This window comes from Agelaius phoeniceus, chromosome Z, assembly GCF_051311805.1.
Source record: "Agelaius phoeniceus isolate bAgePho1 chromosome Z, bAgePho1.hap1, whole genome shotgun sequence".
In the NCBI taxonomy this organism is placed as follows: domain Eukaryota; kingdom Metazoa; phylum Chordata; class Aves; order Passeriformes; family Icteridae; genus Agelaius; species Agelaius phoeniceus.
This window is the reverse complement of record NC_135303.1, coordinates 62475787-62496876: the sequence shown is the minus strand read 5'-3', so window position 1 is coordinate 62496876 and position 21090 is coordinate 62475787. Positions and strand designations below refer to the sequence as shown.

The 21090-nt window shown below is 34.8% G+C and overlaps 1 protein-coding gene across 2 annotated transcripts in view; it reads right to left on the bottom strand.

Annotated features, from left to right (window-relative positions):
* Positions 1 to 3521: 3521 nt before the first annotated feature.
* TTC39B (tetratricopeptide repeat domain 39B) overlaps positions 3522 to 21090 on the bottom strand; it is a 77842-nt gene continuing 60273 nt past the window's right edge. For both annotated transcript variants that reach the window (XM_077171473.1, XM_054652241.2), the window contains 11 exons: positions 19816 to 19881; positions 18164 to 18272; positions 17265 to 17332; positions 17118 to 17177; positions 16653 to 16814; positions 15503 to 15594; positions 15089 to 15209; positions 13062 to 13173; positions 9570 to 9687; positions 8333 to 8449; positions 3522 to 7318 (listed from right to left, as the gene is read on the bottom strand). In XM_077171473.1, the coding sequence (XP_077027588.1) occupies positions 7222 to 7318; positions 8333 to 8449; positions 9570 to 9687; positions 13062 to 13173; positions 15089 to 15209; positions 15503 to 15594; positions 16653 to 16814; positions 17118 to 17177; positions 17265 to 17332; positions 18164 to 18272; positions 19816 to 19881 (1122 nt within the window). In that variant the 3' untranslated portion in view covers positions 3522 to 7221. The remainder of the gene's footprint in view (positions 7319 to 8332; positions 8450 to 9569; positions 9688 to 13061; positions 13174 to 15088; positions 15210 to 15502; positions 15595 to 16652; positions 16815 to 17117; positions 17178 to 17264; positions 17333 to 18163; positions 18273 to 19815; positions 19882 to 21090) is intronic.

Here is a 21090-nt window from a genome sequence, read left to right as displayed (position 1 = left end):
TGTTGGTTGGTTGGGTTTTCTTTTTGGTTTTTGTTTGTGGGTTTTTTGATTTTTGTTTGTTTAGGACACCTCTGGATTACATTGCCTCCATTTAGTTAGCAAGTGAGTACTCTGCACTATAATTTCTCTTCCTAGACATCTGTCAATCCTTGTGATAGAAGTCTTCATCAATTCATATTATTTTATTATTTCCATAGTCTAAGCTGACATCAATTGTTCATATGCCACAGAAACCCCTACCTAACATATTCTTATCCTTCACACATGAACTTCTCCTGCATGTTCTCCCTTTCCTAGTGGCTATCCTCTTTCCCATCAGTGGGGGCAACTGCCACAGCCAGCAAAGACAAGCAGGTATCTCAGCTGCACATTATTCCAGGGAAGCATGGAGCTAGACACTCGTGAAAAAGAAAAGATTTTTCTTTGAAGACTCACACCAATTTCAGACAATCTAGCAAAGAGGTGAGACTCCAACTTTGCTGTCCTAGGAAAGCAGTAAAAAAAATCAAGGAAAATAAAATTAAAGGAAAGCTCCTTTTTCAGCTGCAGAATTCTCCAGAAGGAAAACAGATGCTGACAAATTTTCACTGGGGTTTCATACACCAGAAACATTGGGCATGTAACAGTTTCCAAAGTCCATCAAGACAAAATTTCCAGACACATTATAGGATATTCAGCTTGGTGGACCTAATCTCATTTAGCTGCATAGGTAAGATTCCTGAAGTTAAGGAAACTTGCTTGTTTCAGAAACCAGAATTCTGGTTTTTGTCCTGCCAATTTCAATCAGTAAAATTTGAATTCAATTCTGCAGTACCGAAAATGGTATCGTTATTGCAACATGTTCTTTGGGTAATAAATCAAATAAACAGAGAAGCTTTAATAAAAACAACAAAAAGGAAAAAAATATAGAAAATAGAATATTCATAATGTAAGGCCCACCAATTTACCAAGTAGCACTGAAAACCCTAAGTGTTTAGACAAGGAAATATGTAACTTGATTTTAAATAGATTGCTTGACTTTAAACTCCCAAAGGTTATCAAAGGAGAGAGAGATCTCCTAGGGAGAAAGACATGACGGGATGGTTGATGAACAACTTAGCATGAACTGGCAATGTGTACTTGTAGCCCAGAAACCAAACCAACCCTGGCTGCATCAAAAAATGCTGCCTGGCCAGCAGGGCAAGGGAGGGGATTCAGGACCTGTAGTGACAGAACAAGGAGGAATGAGTACTAATTGAAGGAGGGGAAATTTAGGTTAGAGATTAGGAAGAAATTCTTTAACTGTGATGGCGGTGAGGGATTGGAACAGGCTGCCCAGAGAAGCTGTGGATCCCATCCCTGGTAGTGCTGAAGGCCTGGATGGACAAAGCTTTGAGCAGCCTGGTTTAGGGTGAGGTGCCCTGCCCATGGCAGGGGGTGGGGTTGATGATCTTTAAGGTCCTTTCCAACACGTAACATTCTATAAGTAACTTTTCACATACAGCACATATCCAACATCTTAAGTTAGCTTATCTGGATCTTTCACAGATTTCCTTAAAAAACTGACTTGTTCAGTAAGAACTGTTATTACTCAACAGCATACAGTATTTTGGGTTGCAGGTTTTATTTTTCAGACAAGGCTTATTTTTTTTCTGCCTAAACTATTAAAATCTTAGCTTGTAGAAAAACAGCCTGTAATTTGATATTCATCAGATGTATTCTCACGGGCCTCCAGAGTACACTGCACTTAAAGTAACATCTTGATGTTACCGTTCATCTTCTATGGCCACTCAGAACTCCCCATAACACATTTCACTTTCACCTTTTTTCCTTTTCTTCCAACTCACAAAAATCTGATTTAAACCATCTCCCACTCCAAAAATTAATTATGAAGCAGGCACAATGATTACAGTATTGTTAGTATTATTGCTTGCGATAAATGAAGTTGCTTCCACAGCATATGAACAGTCTAATGAAATTACTGTAAACTACAGGAGGAGTACTTTCCATTTGGGTTGTGAAAAGAAACTGATCTTGAATTTTATGCATATTATAGAAACAAAAAGTCTTAACTTTCTTCAAAGTGCAAAACCAATTAATAGTAGGTGAAAGATCATCTGACATTCTTTCATTGTCAAAAGTTTTCAATGTTCCTATGTAAAAACTAATAGAGGTGGATTTGAAACAACTTTACTGGTATGAGTAGAATTTGGAGATTTGAGCCATGCACCTTTTCCAAGTAAAGCTTGAGCATGCATATCCTATACCCACCAATGAAATTTTTAACTACAGCTAGATTCCTTTGTAGAATACTGCTTGTGTAAGTTCATCAATGCATGCAATACAGAACCTCTCTTAAAAGACAAACAACCTCATCAAGGTGGGTCGGGTGTTACAAATGAAAGTTTTATATCTGCACTGAGCATATGTAGGCAATGTGTTTTGCCTGGATATAAGTTCCATCATCTTGAGCAAATCTGTAATGAAAATAAAATCATACTTAAATTCATACTGCCCTTTTTTCTACAACTAAGTTTAATTCTGAAGATCACCTAATGCTCTGGAACAAGTTAAGCCTAATATAAGCTATATAAATAGCATTAACCTAATTTTACACATCTTTCCACCCTGACTGTAAATACTGATGTAACATGTCATTTAAGCATATCAGTAAAATTATCCTTATGTACTCTTATATCCACTGTATAGTAAGAATATTGAGCTTTGAGGTCCACATTTACATGCTCAAGCAGGTAAGACCATTAACCTCTCAGGCAGGGTTTTAGTAAAACCTTAACTTTTCCCATAGTCACCTGACGTGAACACTAAGTATTTTCCATGCTTCAATGGCACAGATATTGAATCTCAACCACCGCAATTTTCATGGAACAGAAGACCTGACACAGAAAACAGAAACATCTCCTACTGCTTATGTGTTTGAAGAAGTTCTCTCTTTAGCTAAGTGACTAAATCTAGGAAGGTGCTCCTACCTTAGGGATTACTAGCTGACATGTGCTTCTCTACAGATTGGAAGTACATGCTTACACTACTACAAAAAGGAAAGTATTTAATCTTGGAATCACTAAGCATTAAATTCGTTATGCTAACCATGAACTCTTGACTTTTTTTTTCCCAGAAGGTACTCTTCTACAAATTGCAAAGTTAAGAGCCACACGGTTTCTTTATGAAGCTGTCCTACAGCATTTATTACCAGATTACAGGGAAAAATACAAATCAAAACCCAGAACACAATTAAAAAAAAAAATTCCAAAACATGAGTAGCACCACAAAACCCTCCCAAAAAACCAAGAAACCCTGCAGCTTATTTTGTATTTGCTATCTACATTTAAAAGACCCTTTATTCACTCAACAGACCTTGACAGCTTTATGCAACCTCTCAGTCTGGACTGGTTGTATAAGAGCTCTATGCTTAAGGTAGCATTTATAAATTAGAGATCAGGCCTTATTTGATGATAATGCTTTGGTAAATCTCATCTGGAGGTTCTTGACGTACAACTAAAATACAGTGCCAAATTCAGCACTTGGTAGCACAAGTATATATGATTTATTCCTCTGAAGAGTAAATCCAGTCCATAATAATGAACATTTCTACATGCTCTTTAAACCAGAAGATACTTCATTCCTCATTTTCTGTTTTTCTTCCCTCATTGTTTACTCATCAAGTACCAGATAAGATACATGTGCAAACCTTAGTGGATTAGAAGCAAAGAGACTGCAGCACCAGGGAAAATACAAACATTCTTTGTTGCACTAGGCAGTGTAAGAATACACAGAAACAAAGGACATGAAACATTAGGATTAGTAATAAAATAACCACAAAGTCTAAGTTGAATTTGTAACAAGAAATTACTTGTTTTATACATTACATTGCAAGGTGTTTTAGAAACGTAAAAAGATCTGATTGTTATACATTTCTATGGCCATAAAGTGCTACATACAGCTGCTATCCCATGTGTATAAGAACAGATATATAACAATCTTGCATCAGCTTTCTTTTAACATATATTTGCTTTCAATTTTTTTTAAAAACAGAAATTCATTCTTTATTCTGATGAATAAAGACTTACAAACCATAGTACAATGATGTTTCAACAGATTAATAATTGATTGATATGCACAGACATGAAGTTTTTTGTAATAGTTTCTAAGTAGGCAATTCTTAATGAAAGAGAAGCTTTGTCCTATAACCAGGCTAATTTATTATTGCTTACCTTAAAAAAAAAATCTATTATCGGAAAGAACTATAAATAACCTTTTGTCATAATGTAACTGTAAGATCAGCCTTTCTTGCTTAAACTAACAAGTTAAGTTTGCTCTTGTATATATTATAATTCCTACTATTATCAAGAGAGGCTATAGCATCATAGGTAAATGATCAGCTTTGCTTAGTTAAGTTTTAGCACAATAGTCAAAATTCCCATGGAGGATGAGCATGTGCGGTGAGTATTATAAAGAGCAGTTAAGACTAAATCAGAGCTGTATTTAAGGCCGAGTACAGAATACAGCAGATTAAAAAAAAAATTTAAAAAGCCACAGACCCTTTGTATGAACGCTTAGACAGGAATCGCTTAACTCAGGCATAATGTCATAAATACTACTGCATCACAGATGCATTGTGTCAAGGAAACATGCACTCTTCTGCAGCATTTGGAAACCTAAGCATCTCTTGCAGCTCTGTGGAGACCCACCTTAACTGAAGGGTAACAAATCACTCTCACACATTTGTATGTCCGCTGTTAACAACTTGGAAAAAAAATGTTCAGAATAAAGCTTAAAGTAAGAATTCTGATCAGTCAATCTTTCTAGCCAAGTCTGGAACAGCAGCACAGAAAGGAGGGAAGCTCTAAATAGCACTTAATATTGGGTCCTCAAAACACTACAGAGGGTACTGGAAATTTCTGTGCATAAGCGTGTCTCTTCAGTCAGTATCACCCATGGAAAAAGTACACTGCTTCTTGAAGCTTTGTACTAAACTTTGAAAAAATCAGTTTCTAATGAAGATCATTGTTCATATTTTGTTAATTTTGATTTCTATCTCAAATCACCCCTAAAATATTAGCTGTAAGACACTCCCCACAAAAACAAGAGATCAGAGACTACATCATGCTCCGCCCTGAGAGTCTGTAGTCCCACTTATAACTCTCCTGAAATGAAGTACTGTTTGGAACACAAATTACAGAAGTTTTACTGGTAATTTTTCCCATCACCTTCTACAGAAAAATAAAGCAGACCCCAATTCAATAATCAGATTAAACTAAAATAATCCTAAATTGAACATATAATGCCCACAGATGCATCAAAAGTATTTTCTGAAAATACATGAGTTTATGCTCACTACAATCAGATATATATAAATGGGTAAATCTTTAGAGAAGTCATTTGACAGCATATGCTAATCTCTGTTTTGAGGTTTAGCTACAGTCAACTGAATATATATGAAAATAAACATGCATACATTATCAGTAATTCAGTGTCTTGGGTATTTAAGCTTCAAATTTACATGTGTATAATTTAACATAGTAAGTTACACATGTACAATAGGCACACATTTCAACCAACAAAGACAGACTTTGGATCAGGTTTCCATTTTGAAATACCCATTATGTTTATTTAGCTAATATTTTTAAACTCTTACTTCTCCTGTAAATATACCACTCTATTACAGAATTATAAGCAATTAAATGACCCCATTATTTATAAGTCATAGAAGAAAGCTGTGTTCTCAGTAACCTGAGAAGAACTTCTATAGATCATATTGAATGTTTAATTAGAAACTTCAGTTACTCATTTACTGAGGACACATTCTTCCCCTATTTCTTTCGTCCTGATTTTGTCTGGGTGGTAGTTAAGGGCAGCGAATCACATACATGAGCACAGGTACTATGAATTTACTGTGCAGAAGTAAACATACCAGACATGGATAAAATATGGAAATGGCAAGTTTCGCAATAGCTAGTGAAAGAAGAGTTATTGGGTGTATACTTAAAAAGAGATATATTTTTATTTTTAAGAACAGACAGATAGAATCTGTGTATCTAAATAAATGGGAAATTCAATTTCATACTGCTGTTTGCATAGAAGCATGAAAGGAAAAATGCACTTATAATTATCTCAATTTTACTGCACATTTTTGGTAGAAATTAGACTAGAATATGCACATTTTCTTAACAGCAAGATTAAAAGTGGATTCTTGATGCACAATCAACTTCTGTTAATATGAATTCTAACTTGTTATTAGGAAAATACAAATCCACCAATATTTTATTTACTTTGGCTGGGATCCAAGAACAGAGAAAACCAACTAGGGTGTTAGTCTACAAATACTAAATGATCGCTTTAAAGAGGGAAAGAACAATCCTTTCTCCAGATCCATGACAGGGAAGATGGGAAACAATCAGTTTCAGTTGTGTCAAGAACTATTTGGAGTAGACATCAGGCAAAATTTCCCAGTCTTTTCTCACTGGGAAAGACATCCTGTGTAAGTTCCAAAATGACTGTTCTCAGTGCTTTTCTGTTAAACAGGTGAAATAAATCTGTCAGGATCAACTTAAGACTACTTTAGAACAAGGACATAACGTCCCTTGTAGCTCTGCTTTTCTACAAGCGAAAAATATCTCCTAATATGCATTTCTTTTGACTGAAACAGACCTGCAAAGACATTTTAACTGTAGCCCTGCATAGCTTCATCTGACAGAGTAAAAATATTGCACTTCACACAGTTTAATATTGTTCCCAAAATAAAATTAAGTCAAAAATTACTAATTCTTTCCTCTGGAACACAAATTTCAGAAGATGTTACGCAAAAAAGTGTGGGTAAGGTTATCTGCAGACATTGCATTTTTGTTCCAGAGGAGAAAAGAGTCTCAAGTGCACTGCAGAAAATAAAACTTTCAAAAAATGCAGAAATTATCACCAGTTCCACTGCATAACCTGCATCTGTTCTTATATAAAAAAAATAAAGTATTTTCATTAAACTTTATTGCACCATCACCTTTTTTTTTAAAATATCCCCCATCAAGTCAAATATTAAATTATTTTTATCAACAAAATATAAGGTCTTCTTTAACAGCATGTAGATACAGTATAGGCGCTATACAGAAAAGTCTTAAAGAATGACATCAAATCAGAAGTGACAGAAAACAATCATTATGTTCTTCTCTATGATTAAAAAAAAGATTGTGTAGGCTATTTATTGTATGCATGAAAAGCATCCCTTCTCATTCAAGGTGTTGAAGCAGGTGACACCTTCAAGCTGTCAAGTGCTGCATGAATTCTGAAGTGCAACCTGGACTCCATAGAGTATTCCTTGTAGTTGTTTCTGCAAAACAGACAACTTATTTTAAGAAAAAGATGTTTGGATTGAATTGTTTAAACTTCCGATGTTTGTAAGTTAACAATCTTTATTCCTTCAACAGGAAGCGGAGACTGACACACAGATGAGTTATGAGATATTTAAAACTACATCCACAAATTGAGTGAAGAAAACGTAGACCAATACTAAAATTAAATGTCCTCATAAACTGAATCCATGTCTTAGCATCTCTTTCACTTATTTTGATCCTTTTAACAGACCTCCCAAATACTAAAATTTGCTGTGAAAAGACAAGCCAAAGTCTTTTCTAACTACAGAAAAGGGTATTAGTAGAAAATGTAGGCTTCAACTCAGAGCACAATTCAGCCAGAGTAATAAACATCATATGTACAGAAATCATATTCTGTAAATCCCATCCCCCCAAAACAAACAAACAAGCAAAAAAACCCCATGAGGGGACACTATTGCAAGACTGGGCTACTTCTCCATTAACACAAGGGACATTCTATCTTACACTACAATCTACAGATGATGCAAATATGCTGCTCTACAGTACATTAAACTCTCAACTGGTCTTCTGCAACACCATGTGAAAGGAAAAAGGGGTGCAGTCAGACAGGTGTAGTGGCTTTTGACCTCTCTTATGAACACCTTTAGTGGAACTGATTTAATTCCCACAGCTTCCCTCTGGGACAGAATGGTGCATATCCCTTCCCTGGACTCTCCAGCTTCATCCCATGCATACAGTGGACCCTCAGCATCTCTGAAGCCCATACAAGAAATAAACATTTTCCCTTCATACTGTGTCTTATTTGAATCTGTCTACTCCACTGTGTCTGAAGGACAGTTTCATGAAACTGCAAAATTCAACTATATTGGACAAGTCCTGCAAATCAAGAACAGAGATTTATAATTACTTGGATTTTGCAAGGAAGCTGTCAGGAAGAAAAAAACAAGTGTCCTCAATGCTGCAAATACACATTTATTCTTAATTTACAAAGTGATAAAAAATCCACTTACTTTGCTGTTTCTATGTATCTTATTGCTTTTTCTGTCTCATCCTGCTGTTTGTACAGAAGACCCAATTCATACAGTGTGAATGGCACCAAGTAGCTATCATATTTTATTTGCTTCTCACTAGAAAACCAGAAAAATACAAAAATGGTTACTTACAACCCTGTTTTAAGTGACCAGTTAACTTTAAAAGCAATCACTGTCTGTAACAGCACATAGCCAGAAAAAAGATTCTGAAGCCTTTTTTACTGGTTAATTCTGTACACATTGATAAACAGTCTTGAAGCACCATAGTGCCCTAAACATGTAGAAAATAAAGTTGAACAAAATGTAAGTACTCCATGCACCAGAAAACTTTTACCCTCACCCATGCAAAACATACACTTTATGAAGAACTGTTGTCTTTAGTTTTTTTTTTTAAATACATCAGCTATAAAAGCCTTCCCATTGCCAACTCCCTTTGGAAAAAGATCTTTCAGAAACAGTGTTCCTTTAACTTTTAACTTGCAACCAACCAAAGCCTCTGCCCTGTAACTTGCAATGTGCTTAACTAAACTCACATGGGACCTTAGAAACAGTAAGAGAAAACAAGATGGCAACACAACTAAAACACATTAACAATAACTCAATAACAAATTGTATTACTACTTTTTCTAAATAATTTGTTAGAAACATTGCACATGTAAATATGCTTCTTCAGCCCAAATACCTAAAAACTTACAAGACATTTTCAAGTACAACCAGTACTGGACTCATGTTTTATATAGAAAAGCTCTTACAACTGGTATGGAGCTGACACCTGAAAATCCACAGCACAGGAGAAACCAGTCTTCAACTGACACATGTAACAACAACTTCTCATCTACATGGGGAAGCATTAATTACTGAACTGAAGCATTAACTACTAAATACTGAATTTAAAAAATAAGCCAAACAAACACTAAACCTACCTGTATTGCCATTACTTACAGGTAGCTCTGCAAATACAATTCCAAATGTATTTGGATATGACCTGACAGTTTGATTTATTTAGCCTCAAACACCACATATATAAAGCTACAGTAATCGTTAAATTGCTGCAGAAAAATACATGCAAAGTCTTCTGGTTTTCTACTTTCAGAGGTATTTTAATTCCAGGTCCTTAACATGATGTTAATTAGTCAAAATTCTAGCATGACAGCTGCAACAGGAGTATCAGAAATGTCACCAAAAACTAGAAAATCTATTTCTGTTATTTTTTTACCTTTGAATTACTTTACTGAAACATAATTCAGCTTGCATGAGTCTTCCCAAGTGTTTCAGACAGAGGCCTTTCAGTAGCTGCAACATGCACACATCATCCACATAGTATTCACTGTGATCTAACAGTAAAAGTGAGATATGTCAAACAATTTGAAGACATCATGAAAAAGGAAAATTAGATTTTCAATAGGGAATATATATTCAGACGCAGGATGTTGCTTCTTATGTTCTATACCTCAAAATGTACATATCCTTCAGGCATGGTTTAAAATACTGTTTACTAAAGAAGATGCATCCATGACATCTGTATCTTTCTCTTAAAAGAAGGCAAAGAAGAAATAAGAAATTGAAACATCCAACAAATGGGCATAAACTTCATTAACTAAAGATTAAACAGTCAATAATTAAATATATTACATTACATAAATAGTCATTAATTAAAGATTTCTTACTTGCCTTACTTAAAGACTTCTTACTTCTTTATAGCTAAAACTACAGTGAGACAGGAACCATCATATTATCTTAACAGCTTCCCCTGTAACAGAGCACTGGCAGACCTCCAGTAGCATCAGTAGCATAAAAAAACCTGTAAAACCACACCATGACTCTCTTACAGAATTCTTCAAAAGCATCATTTTGCGGTACAAATTCAAGAAACAATGTTTACTAATATTTTTATCATCTCTAATGTTTGAGAGGTCTCAGAAGTAGTGCATAATATTTGAAAAATATTTGAAAATAAGTAATAGTGTATAATATTTGAAAAACTTTATTGAAAGTCTTATGTTCAATAGAGCTAAAAATATCAGATGAAAGAGGGTGTTTGACTCAATTCAAAATTTACTTAACAAGTGTGATCCTTTTTAGTTCCCTTAGTTTGTAGCATTTGCTGGGTACATGGAAGGAAAAAAAGGAAAGAAAACACATATGGATAGACAGATGGCACCACATACATTAACAATTCAGGAAGTAAAACACTCTCCCTTCAGATCATGTTGTTTACAACTAATTACCAGCTCTCTAAGGTCACATTAATTTTTTTCCTTAATAGTCTGCCAAAGAAATCCTACATAAACAGTTCTGAAACATGCAAGACTAATGCATTTTTGGACTCCACAAAGTGCTTTGCGCCATCATGTTCAGCCTTATTTCGGTCTATGTTTAGACCCAGAAAGTCTTGATAGATTGTAGCTGACAGACTGCGCTTTTAGGGACAGCAGAAGTGCAGCGCATGAGTATTTTGCATTCTCTCTAGCCTGTTCTGCTAGGCTAAGGTGTTGGACTCTATGACTGTCTCCTGAAGGACTCATTCTTTGAAATAACTGGGGGCATGCACTGATGTCAGTTAGGGCTCACCAGTCTTTCAAAACTTCAACTAGTACTCTAATTTCCCAAAAGAATAGAAGCTAAAACATTAACACTAAATGCACAAATAACAAATGCACAGGCCAATTTAACACAGAAAACCTTGCAATAAATGTGGGAGAACCATCTTTGCAGCCGCAGTGGTCTACACCAAAGGATATATCAATACCAGGATAAAAAAATAAGCAAAAAATTATTTTTTCTTGAAGTTAAATAATCTGTTTTTATATATTGCATATGAAAAAAAAAAGATTCCCAGAAATCCTGTGGAAAACAAAATAAAAACACCATCTCTAATGTCCTCCATTTGTTCCTTCTACCATCTCTATTTTCAGCTCTATACAACATAAAATTACTTTCAGTCCTTGAGAGATTCCATGCTGCGCCTGTTCATGTGGAACAAATGAAGTAAAAGCAGTTCCGTGAAGTCTCAATCCCAAAATGACCTTTGTGTATAATCAATACCCTTCTCACAGCACCTTAGCAATCCTTTGATATTACTACCACTAAAGATGGTCTATTAAAATTATATTGTAACCTTGTCATACTCTGTCAGCAGCCTTAATTTTATTTTTTTTTTGGAATTCAGTAGCAACTCTTTATTTTCACTGAATCCATATCTTTAAAAGCAGATCAAAATCACATATATGAAATCCAGAATAAAATTACATCTGACTGAAGTTATTACTAAAAAAACAACACAGAAAGTATATACTCTTCCAGACTATATCCTATTTGCAAACAGTGAATTTCCATAAGAAAAAACACAGTGATTTTATCTCCATTGCTTTAGTTTTGGTACTTTGTACATCTTTCCTCAGAGATTCGATAGGAAAATTTACTTCACTGTTACAATAGATGAGCACTTCTAGTACAAATCACTGCACAATAAAGCACTGGATTTCCAACAGGTTCTGTTAGAACCCTCCATGTGGAACTCATGGGAATTACTTTATTTGCAAGTATCTTCCATATCACTACACTTTTGTTTTAATATTACAAGAAAAAAGGAAAACACTTGAGATTTAAAAGGCACACAACTGATTCTGCAGAAAAGTGAAGGGCAACACAGAAAATAAAGGAACCCCATTCAAACATGGCCATGCAGGTTACTCTCATTTGGTTTATTATATCATCCAGATTTGACCATTATAAATTCCTTGTACGCCCCTGTATAATTTCTTAGGCATCGCCTCAATTTACACTATAAATCATACTTAGATATATATTACGTTTCAGAATTGCTGTTTTAACCACTAAATTGTTCATAAGTGTGACTTATGGTTTAGTGTTCATAACTGCTAAACCACATAACCACTGAACCACTAAATTGTTCATAAGTGTGACTAGAATCTGGGTTGAATAAAAATTATTTTAATTAATTATCATTTAAAAAGATTCACATGAAAAATGGTAATATTTATTCTAGAAAAACTCAAAAGAGAATTCTCCCCAAAAATTCACACGACAGGTAAAAGAACCATCCTGATAAAATCTCACAAAAATCAAGTACTTGTGCAGAAAACCAGTTGTAATAAATTAATTTAAATTCTTTTAGGAGTAAATTATGGGCTGATTCTCTAAACATTACTCCAAAATGTAAAACCATGGTCAAAGTTTATTCGTTTAGTATGTTTAATTTTACAACTAGCAAATGTGTTTTATTTTTCCAGAAAGCAAAACAAAAAACCTGACTCATTCATGCATAGCACTTCATCAAATCTTTTATACTTTGTCATATTCTATGCAGCATGCATCCTATATAATAAAGTGTGATATAACTTGGTTTAGAAAAAATATTTTTCAGACATTTAAGATATTAGCAGATTATGGTCCAAGAACACTCTCCAACACAAGAAAAAACTAAGCTAGACCAGTCATGTTCTGTAACTAATAACCTTACGTCCCTGAGTTTTCTGTAGTTGCCTGCAGCATCAATCACACTGCATAAAGAACATATTGAAGAACCATTCCTAACTTTCATGAGGCTCCAAAACTTCCATACTTTGACTTAATGAGAACATTATCAAAGCCAACACTTACTTTGCAGAATACGAGAAGACAAAAGCATAGAAAAAAATCAGCATTTCTTGTAAGATTATTAATTCCACCCTAATTGATCACTTACTAGTTTCATTTTGTAGAGCAGCTTCTTCTTTTTCAATTGTTACCAGTAAGTTTTCAGTGAGGTCGGCTCTTTTGCCCACAATTGCAAATCCATTCCAGACATACATCATTTCCTGATTAAAAAAAAACAAAACCAATCAGCCAACCAAAACAAAAAGGTGAGAAAAACTCATGGAATTGCATAAATATTTAACTAAAGAGTGCCTTTGAAAAGGCTGTTGTGGAACATTTTTGAGTACATAAAATACTACCAAAGCTTGTTTTGGTACAACACATCTATGAATAGGAAAGGAAAAATTACATTGAATGTGTGTTGACAAAGTTAACCTGGGTTTTTAAGATTTGAGAGTTTTGATGCCTTTTTAATGGATTCTACTATCATGTATTTTCACAGATCTTCAGAAATTAAACTGAACAGATTTTATCAGGACAGTTTACCATCACCCACATAACACATCAGCAAAACCGGATGCTTTAGATTAAACTTGTGGTCCCTGCCACCTAAACTAAAGAAGGAGCTAAAAGTAGTTTCTTTCTGAAGGATGATAGGCAAATCTGGAATTGGCATTTGAGTGCGTTCTTGTATATACAGCATACTTATGTAAGCATGCACCCAAAAACACGCTCTAAATGCCCTAATTGATAGACAATTACCTTCCATTCAGAGCAAAACTGGAGGTAGATAAAACTTTCTGGATAAAAATGTGATTCCAGTAGGCACATCCAACATGATTTTACTATAATTTCTACAAAATTTTCTTGGAAAAAATCAAGGCAAATCCTGGAAACATATCTTCCCAGATGGCTCCATACAACAGTAAGCAATAAGCTTGTTTTGATACATTATCACATTGTAAAACTTGAGGAGAATGAGGGTTAATGCTAACCAACAAGGAGCTTGGCCAAGATCTTTACTCAGTCATTACAAACTAGAGTATCATTTGTTCTACTGTAATTGAAATTACACGTCTGAAATATGACGCCTAGTGTCATTCTGAAGCTGATACAATACATTGGTGAAAAATTTCCACTTGCATTTGTAGTGTAAATATGTACATTTTCAGACAGAGAAAAAATCTGGTTGTATCAAAGTCTGAAACAGTGTTAAGAACATCATCAACTACATCATGCTAGATTATTTCAGTTCTGTAGTCCTGTCAACTTATACTTACTGAAATCAACCATACACTATGTTTGGTTATGCTTAGTCCATGATGAAAATATTCCTAAATTAAAACAGGATGCTGGATTTGACAGCAAGACCAAATATATATATACTCACAACTTACAAGCACTCTGCTGTACAAGCCCAAGACAAATTTTACTTAATCCTCTACATGCAATTTAATACAGAATGAATTTTAGAACCAGAGGATTAATTTTCTTTGGACTCTTCTTTCTATATCAATGAGCACTAACATAAGAAATTTCTTCTCAAATTAGGTTTTTCATGCACAGTTGTTGGTAAATGATGCACATACAAAGATTTTAGCATACACATATGAAAAGTATCACTGCTGTGCACATAGAAGTGGACTGTGCAATAGTAATGACTCTGATGTTAAAATACAGGAAATTAGAATAGCATTCATAAAGTTACTTTAGCTTCTGCTTGTTTTAATCAGACTCAATACAAGGGGAATAAAAAAACACAACAAAAACCAACCACCACACTTCATTTTCATAAGAAAAACAGAAAGTACCAAAGTACTCTTTAACTTCCTAATGAGTCTAGAAGACAAGGACTAAAATCCTACCAACCTAAAGAACATTAATGCAGTTTTTTGTATGCTGAACTTTTCACATGAAAAATATGGCACTTCTTTCAGACTGCTGCTTAGTTGGTTGGTACTGTGATCCAGTCTCTAATACTTTTCACCAAAATCACATTGCATTAATGCAGTACTTCTTTAAAAAATTTAAAATGCAGCCATATAATACCTGACAATATTATTCCTTCCCTGTATAATGAACTATTCTGATTTCTTTTCTCTTTGAAAAGGATGAAAACAAAGCAAGAACAAATACCAAGGCAGGTAATATCAGCTTCACTGGTTGAGGACATGCATAGCGTCGCGCTTTCCTTACTGCAAACTTCTCAGTTGGGATAGATTTTCCTGCAATTCTCTGTTTTAGACCATCCACTTGTCTACATGAAGGGAAAATGGAAAAAAAAGAAGTTTTTTGTTGGTATTTTTTTTCATCTCATTTCAGTTAGAAAGATTTACTGTTATCCCCTAAATATAACATCTTAAAATTTTTTTACACCATGGAGACCAGAGCTGCAGGATTTATCTTTGCTGATAAAAGCAATTCTAATGCTAAAGGCAAAGAGAAAAAATGGAAAGTTTATGGTTATAAGCAAGAAGTAAGTCTAAGTCACACAAGATAAAGACATGGGGGGACAAAGAGTACACGTTCAGCTGCTTTATAAAAGTTTACCTGAATAAAGACACTATGTCTTCACCAGTCCTCTTCAAATCATCCTCTGGAAGCATACATAGAATTGCTGCCTTCTGGAATACGTATATTGCCTATTTCAAAAAGAAACAGCAACAGATTACCACATCTAATTTTCTGTGTTTAATCAATACATTAAAGACTCAAATCTCTCACCCAATTGCTGTAGCAAAGTATTCCCATAATTCTCAGGCAGATATAACTATAAAAGTTTAGTATTCCCTTTGTCACAGAACTTATGCTGTAAGTTTATTTTTAATGCATTTATATTTTTATATTAGGCAGAAGGTTAAAAGGTATCTCCTGCAAAAAACAGGAGAATTTATTATGCAAACCACTGTCAAAGAGATGAGGTTAAATGACTTAACTGTTCTAAAGTCCATTACTGTTATTATATGATCTATTACATGTAGAGACATGAAAAAAACAGAAGGAAATATCTGGGTACTGATTCAAGGAATGTTTAACTGGGTTTTGCAGGAAAAAAAAAATCCGTAATTCTATTAAAGACACTTGCATTTCGTGTTGAATATACTATTCTCTTCCTCTTTTGCCAAGAATTAGATGTATACCCTTTTTCATTAAGACAATAAAACAGTAATCTAAAGAGGAATAGATAATAATAATAATGCATAAAAGGTTATTGGCACATTGTGCTTGGTTCATACCCTGGAAAGGTTTTATAAGGAAAAGGTTATCTGATAGCCCAGCTTTTCTTGTGAGATCCTGTCCCCAGCAGCCTTTCTCATTTTGTGCCACAAAGCATCTGATGAGTAGGTGTGTGTGTTTATAAACACCAAATACAGTTTCTTTAGCCAAGTTTTACTAGTGAATATTAGAATTTGACTTGAGAGAAAAGTTTAAAGTTTTCCTATCCCTCTTCTTTCTCCCAACTTGGGTAAGCACCTCCATTTTTGGATGGGCCAAAGCATTGCTGCTTATCGTTCTGCTGCTTCAAAACATGAAATAAAAAGTCATCCTTAACCACCCAGTTAAAATAGTTTGGTCCCATTGTGTCTTTGTTCATGAGCTTCTCAGGAAGGCAAACATTACACTTATTGTGCAAAATTAGAACTGACTTTAACTGTAGAGACCACTGGTATACCACAACAATGTCCACCTGCCCATTTACCTTAGACCACCTGCTCTCTTTGCTGAGCAGGTCTGCATACCGATATGCCTGAAGCCAGTCCTGCTGGAAGGTGTAGCACCACATCAGTTCCCAGTAACAGAGATGATGAATCTGTTTCCACTCTTGCTGGGCTGCTATGCAGTCTTGGAACCTCAACTGTGCCTATGAGTGAGTAGTTAAGGAAGAATGATGAAAACTGGCTCAATTACAGCTCCATGTGAGAGCAGTGTCTAATTACAGGACAAGTTCTTACCTAGCACCCAGGTGGAAAACACCTGACAAGTAAAATGAGATAAACTTCCCCTTCAGTCTCACTTAGAGAGAGGGCTGGAATCAACATTGACAGTGAATGTGAACAGGGATAACAGCATACTGATCAGTCCAACTGATACGTAGATGAATTCATTGTTTTTCTGCCTCAGGCTAAACACTAAACAAAAATCTTAGAAAGAAAGTATCATTTACCTTTTCAAAATTTCCTTTCAGTATATCTATTCTGGCAGCATAAAATAGAATAATGGAACCCTTGAAAAGAGATGAGAAAAATAACCAGTTAGGAGTTTAAGCATAGCGAAATACATTCTTGTTACAAAATTTATTAGAAATACGCACATTTGGAAATTTCAGGAGGTAGGGTTCGAGGAGACTGTCTGCTTCCTGAAGGTTGGCTTCCCCTGTACCTAGAAAATGTAACAAACCAACCTCAATGTACTTAAAAGAATCCAAGTTTCACAGACTAAGATTTTGTTTTCACATTGCATTTGATAGATCAATGGATGATAGCTTTGAAAGCAGAATTATTTCATCATATTGTGTTTCTATAAACTAAATGCTTGTCCCAAAGATACTATGTGATTTAAAAATACTAAATGTCTGTAAATTGAAAAAAATTACATACAATATAGGAATATTTTTTAGACTGTTCCATTACTGATCCTAGTTATGTTTTTAAATCCCTTTAATTGCTTTAGCAAGACAGGAAAACATCCTCAGCTGCCTCTTCTCCTAATTTTGAACTCAGTAATGAAATACAAGTGATACTGGAAGAAATGAAGTTCTCCTTAATTTCCTGATGAGCCTGAGGGACAAGTACTAAAATACTTAAATACTAAAGAATGAGAAAATATATGGTAAAGAAGCATATAGAATTAATTATGACTTCCAGGTCTAAATGGCAAAAACAATTAGTTCTGGTTGTATAGCTTTTTTCTGGAGATAGTTTTCACAACATCTGATGTTAATTTATGGATAATGACTTTTCTGAACTTAACAATATTTTGCAATATTTAGCTGTTGAGACAGCCCTGCAAATGGAGCAAGATGTTGGTATAACGCTATCTACCCTCACTACTTCTGCAGACACAGCTTTGTCATGGATATTAATTTTAGATCATAATTAAGTATACAGCAAACTCCTACTTGGCCACAATTTTGAAATTCTGTTATAAAAATAAATCACAATATCTATCATAAGGTGTAGCATGACTGAAAAGCTACACAGTGGGTCTCACCAAGGATTAAGGAGACGTAAGTATGATAAACCAACAGGGTGAAAGTACACAGAATGGCCCTCAAACTGCTGCCAGATGCGCCTTCCCGTAGTTGGCAGAGGCCCAACTCCTAAGAAATATCACAAACACATGCAGAATTAACTATAAGTATACAGAGTTACTATCAATTTTTTTCTGGCTAATGAAAATTCAGTTTTCCTTTCAGATGTAAGTATTTCATAATTCAGTACTTATCTCAAATCCAACACAATCCTCTACCAAAAAGTTTCTGTCACAGCTAATAGCACTCAGGAAGAAGACTAATCTAACTCTTAATAAAATCATGCATTTCAGTGCTCTGGTGAAATGGGAACACCACATGAACCATGCAGACACACAGGTCTACAACCCTTCCCCACTGTGTTCTGACTCTGAACCTTTCAGAATAACATCCTTCAATCTACGTTCGGTGGAAAACTCTCTCAGCTGTTCCAGTGCTACTTGTCGGTGTGAGTCTTCCTTCACTGAAAACCCTGGCTATCCTCAATTCTCTTCCATCAAGTCAACTATTTTGAGGCTCTGACCAAAATATTACCTCTGCTGATACACCAGTGTCTAAAGACAGATCCAGATTCATGGAGCCTTACGCAGATCTTAACACATGAGACTTCCCTTATGTTTCTGTTCAGACCCCTTACATAACATCTTGACTATCTGAAGGGTATTGAGCTCACAGCTTCCCTAATCAAAAGCAGTGACTCCCCAGAAACATAATTTTGCCTCAAAACAAATATTAACAGATCGGTTTTATTGCATAGCAACTTGATGAATTATAGGAGAATTCAAGCACCACACAAAAAGAATTGTGATGATATTTCAAAATCATTCTTTTTCTTTCAGCCTTTACTGCATTTTTAGTCAGGGAAAAATGTGTATTTTGGAAGATCTTCAGCAAGAACCAGGTTTTATGGAGGAAGAAACGGAATGAACTGGTCTCTACTGAAGTCTAATTTTACAGCAGGAGAATCATATTGTGGACAATCTAACAGCAATAAGACCATATGGTGACTGCAGCTATAGTAATTTGAAGTTCAGTTGTGTGCAGTTCTGTGGGTCACCTCATTACAATTTCTTACTTGAGGTTTTTCATTTCTTAGGGGCATCAAAATAAGTTTTAAAGAGCTGTAAAATAATTACAAAACAAATTACAAATATTTTTGTCATCCATGAGAGAAAGATGTACCTAGAGTCCAGGATGACACATGATATTCAGAATTTTTTTTTCCTAAAGAAATGGGCTGGGATTTGGGGTGGAAAAATGTAGAAATATGATTCTTCCCTCAGTTACTGGTGAGGAATGTCAATTTCCAACTATATCACCTAGGAAAAAAAGTTGATATCCCCTACTTAAGGATCAGCAAAAGGAAAGGACGTTGCATTGGCAAAATCTCCTCTTAAGTAAACTGGTCCTTTCCCACGCATGTTAAAGAGTGGAGTATCACCATATGTGCTTTTATGCCTGTATCATCTAACCCATTTCTCTTTTTAACAACAGTAAAATACTGATAAACAATCAATATTATACTTCCACTGTAGAATACATGGCATTAAATCCATCCAGTCTTTTATCTGAGAAAAAATTAATTTGAAAAAGCAAGTATCAAATTGAATACCCTATTGCCAGAAAATCCAATAAATTCTAGAAGTCGGAGGATCCTTCCTGGTAAAAGTGACAGCATCTGAAATAAATTTAAAAATAAAAAGATAATTGTAAACATGTACACTTAAAAAAAAAAGTTACATTGCTATAAATGTGAACCAAAAAGGCCAGCTACTATGTTAAATGCTATTACACATTAGTAAAAAATTAGTAAAAATTTTTTACATTAGTAAAAAATTAAAACACGAAAGAACTTGAAAGTAAACATGCATGCTCAGAATTCTGATAACCATCCAGCATGAAAATAGACAGAGTCCAGCTGTGCTTCTTTAGATAATGACAGATTTTTCTATCTTCAGCTGGTTAAAATTGCTTGTAAATTGTGGGTCTTTTAGAATGAAAGTCTTATCTATTTTAGTATGACTCACAACCTACAACTACCATGTTCCTATACTATTATTTCATTTTATTGGGAGTCTCACAGAGGCTCTACTTGTTCCTCCTGTGGGAGTACTGAATCAGCAGATCAGTGAGCATAATGGTTTTTGAAATACTAGCTGTTGCTATCATCCTTTAGGCCTCTATTATAGGCATTTTTGTTCCCTCTGTAACTCCATCCTCCACATCCTACACAACAGAAAATGTACAAATATCATAACCACCTTTTCAATGAGCATTAAGAAGCAGGTTAACTTGAGGGTCAGTTTTTAGAAAGCTCCATTCACCCTAATACATTTTGCCCATCAGACACTTTTTCTGTTAAGCCTCCTACTGAGAGTACTCCATGAAGAATAGGAGAGGCAAGAACACTTATGAACACAGTTGCTTGAATTTTAAAGTCGGGTGCAGATAAACCTGAGTTCTTCTGACCATACTTAAAATTGGCCATCTCCAATCTAGAATGATACAGAAATTAACATACTGGCAGAAATCAACTTTAACCATTGCCATGACAGATGTGAAAAGGTAACTGTAGCAAATTGTAAAGAAAAGGCAATTTTCCTTTGCACAAACACAGTAAACTACTATGCATTCTTCTAACTATAATTATCTATGAGAATCTAGAGTATGTCACTGGAGCAAAAGAATGGGATACATGGGGGAGTTAAATTAAACAGTCACTCCAGGCATTTTGTAACCACAGCATTAGCATCTTTAAAAATCCTGCTACACACAGGGAGATGCAGCTTCTTTTTCACTTCAGAAATAGATGTATTAGTTATTCCCAGAGAACTAAACCGTTCAGAATAAACTAATAGAAACATCCCAGAAAGCATGCACGCCAGAA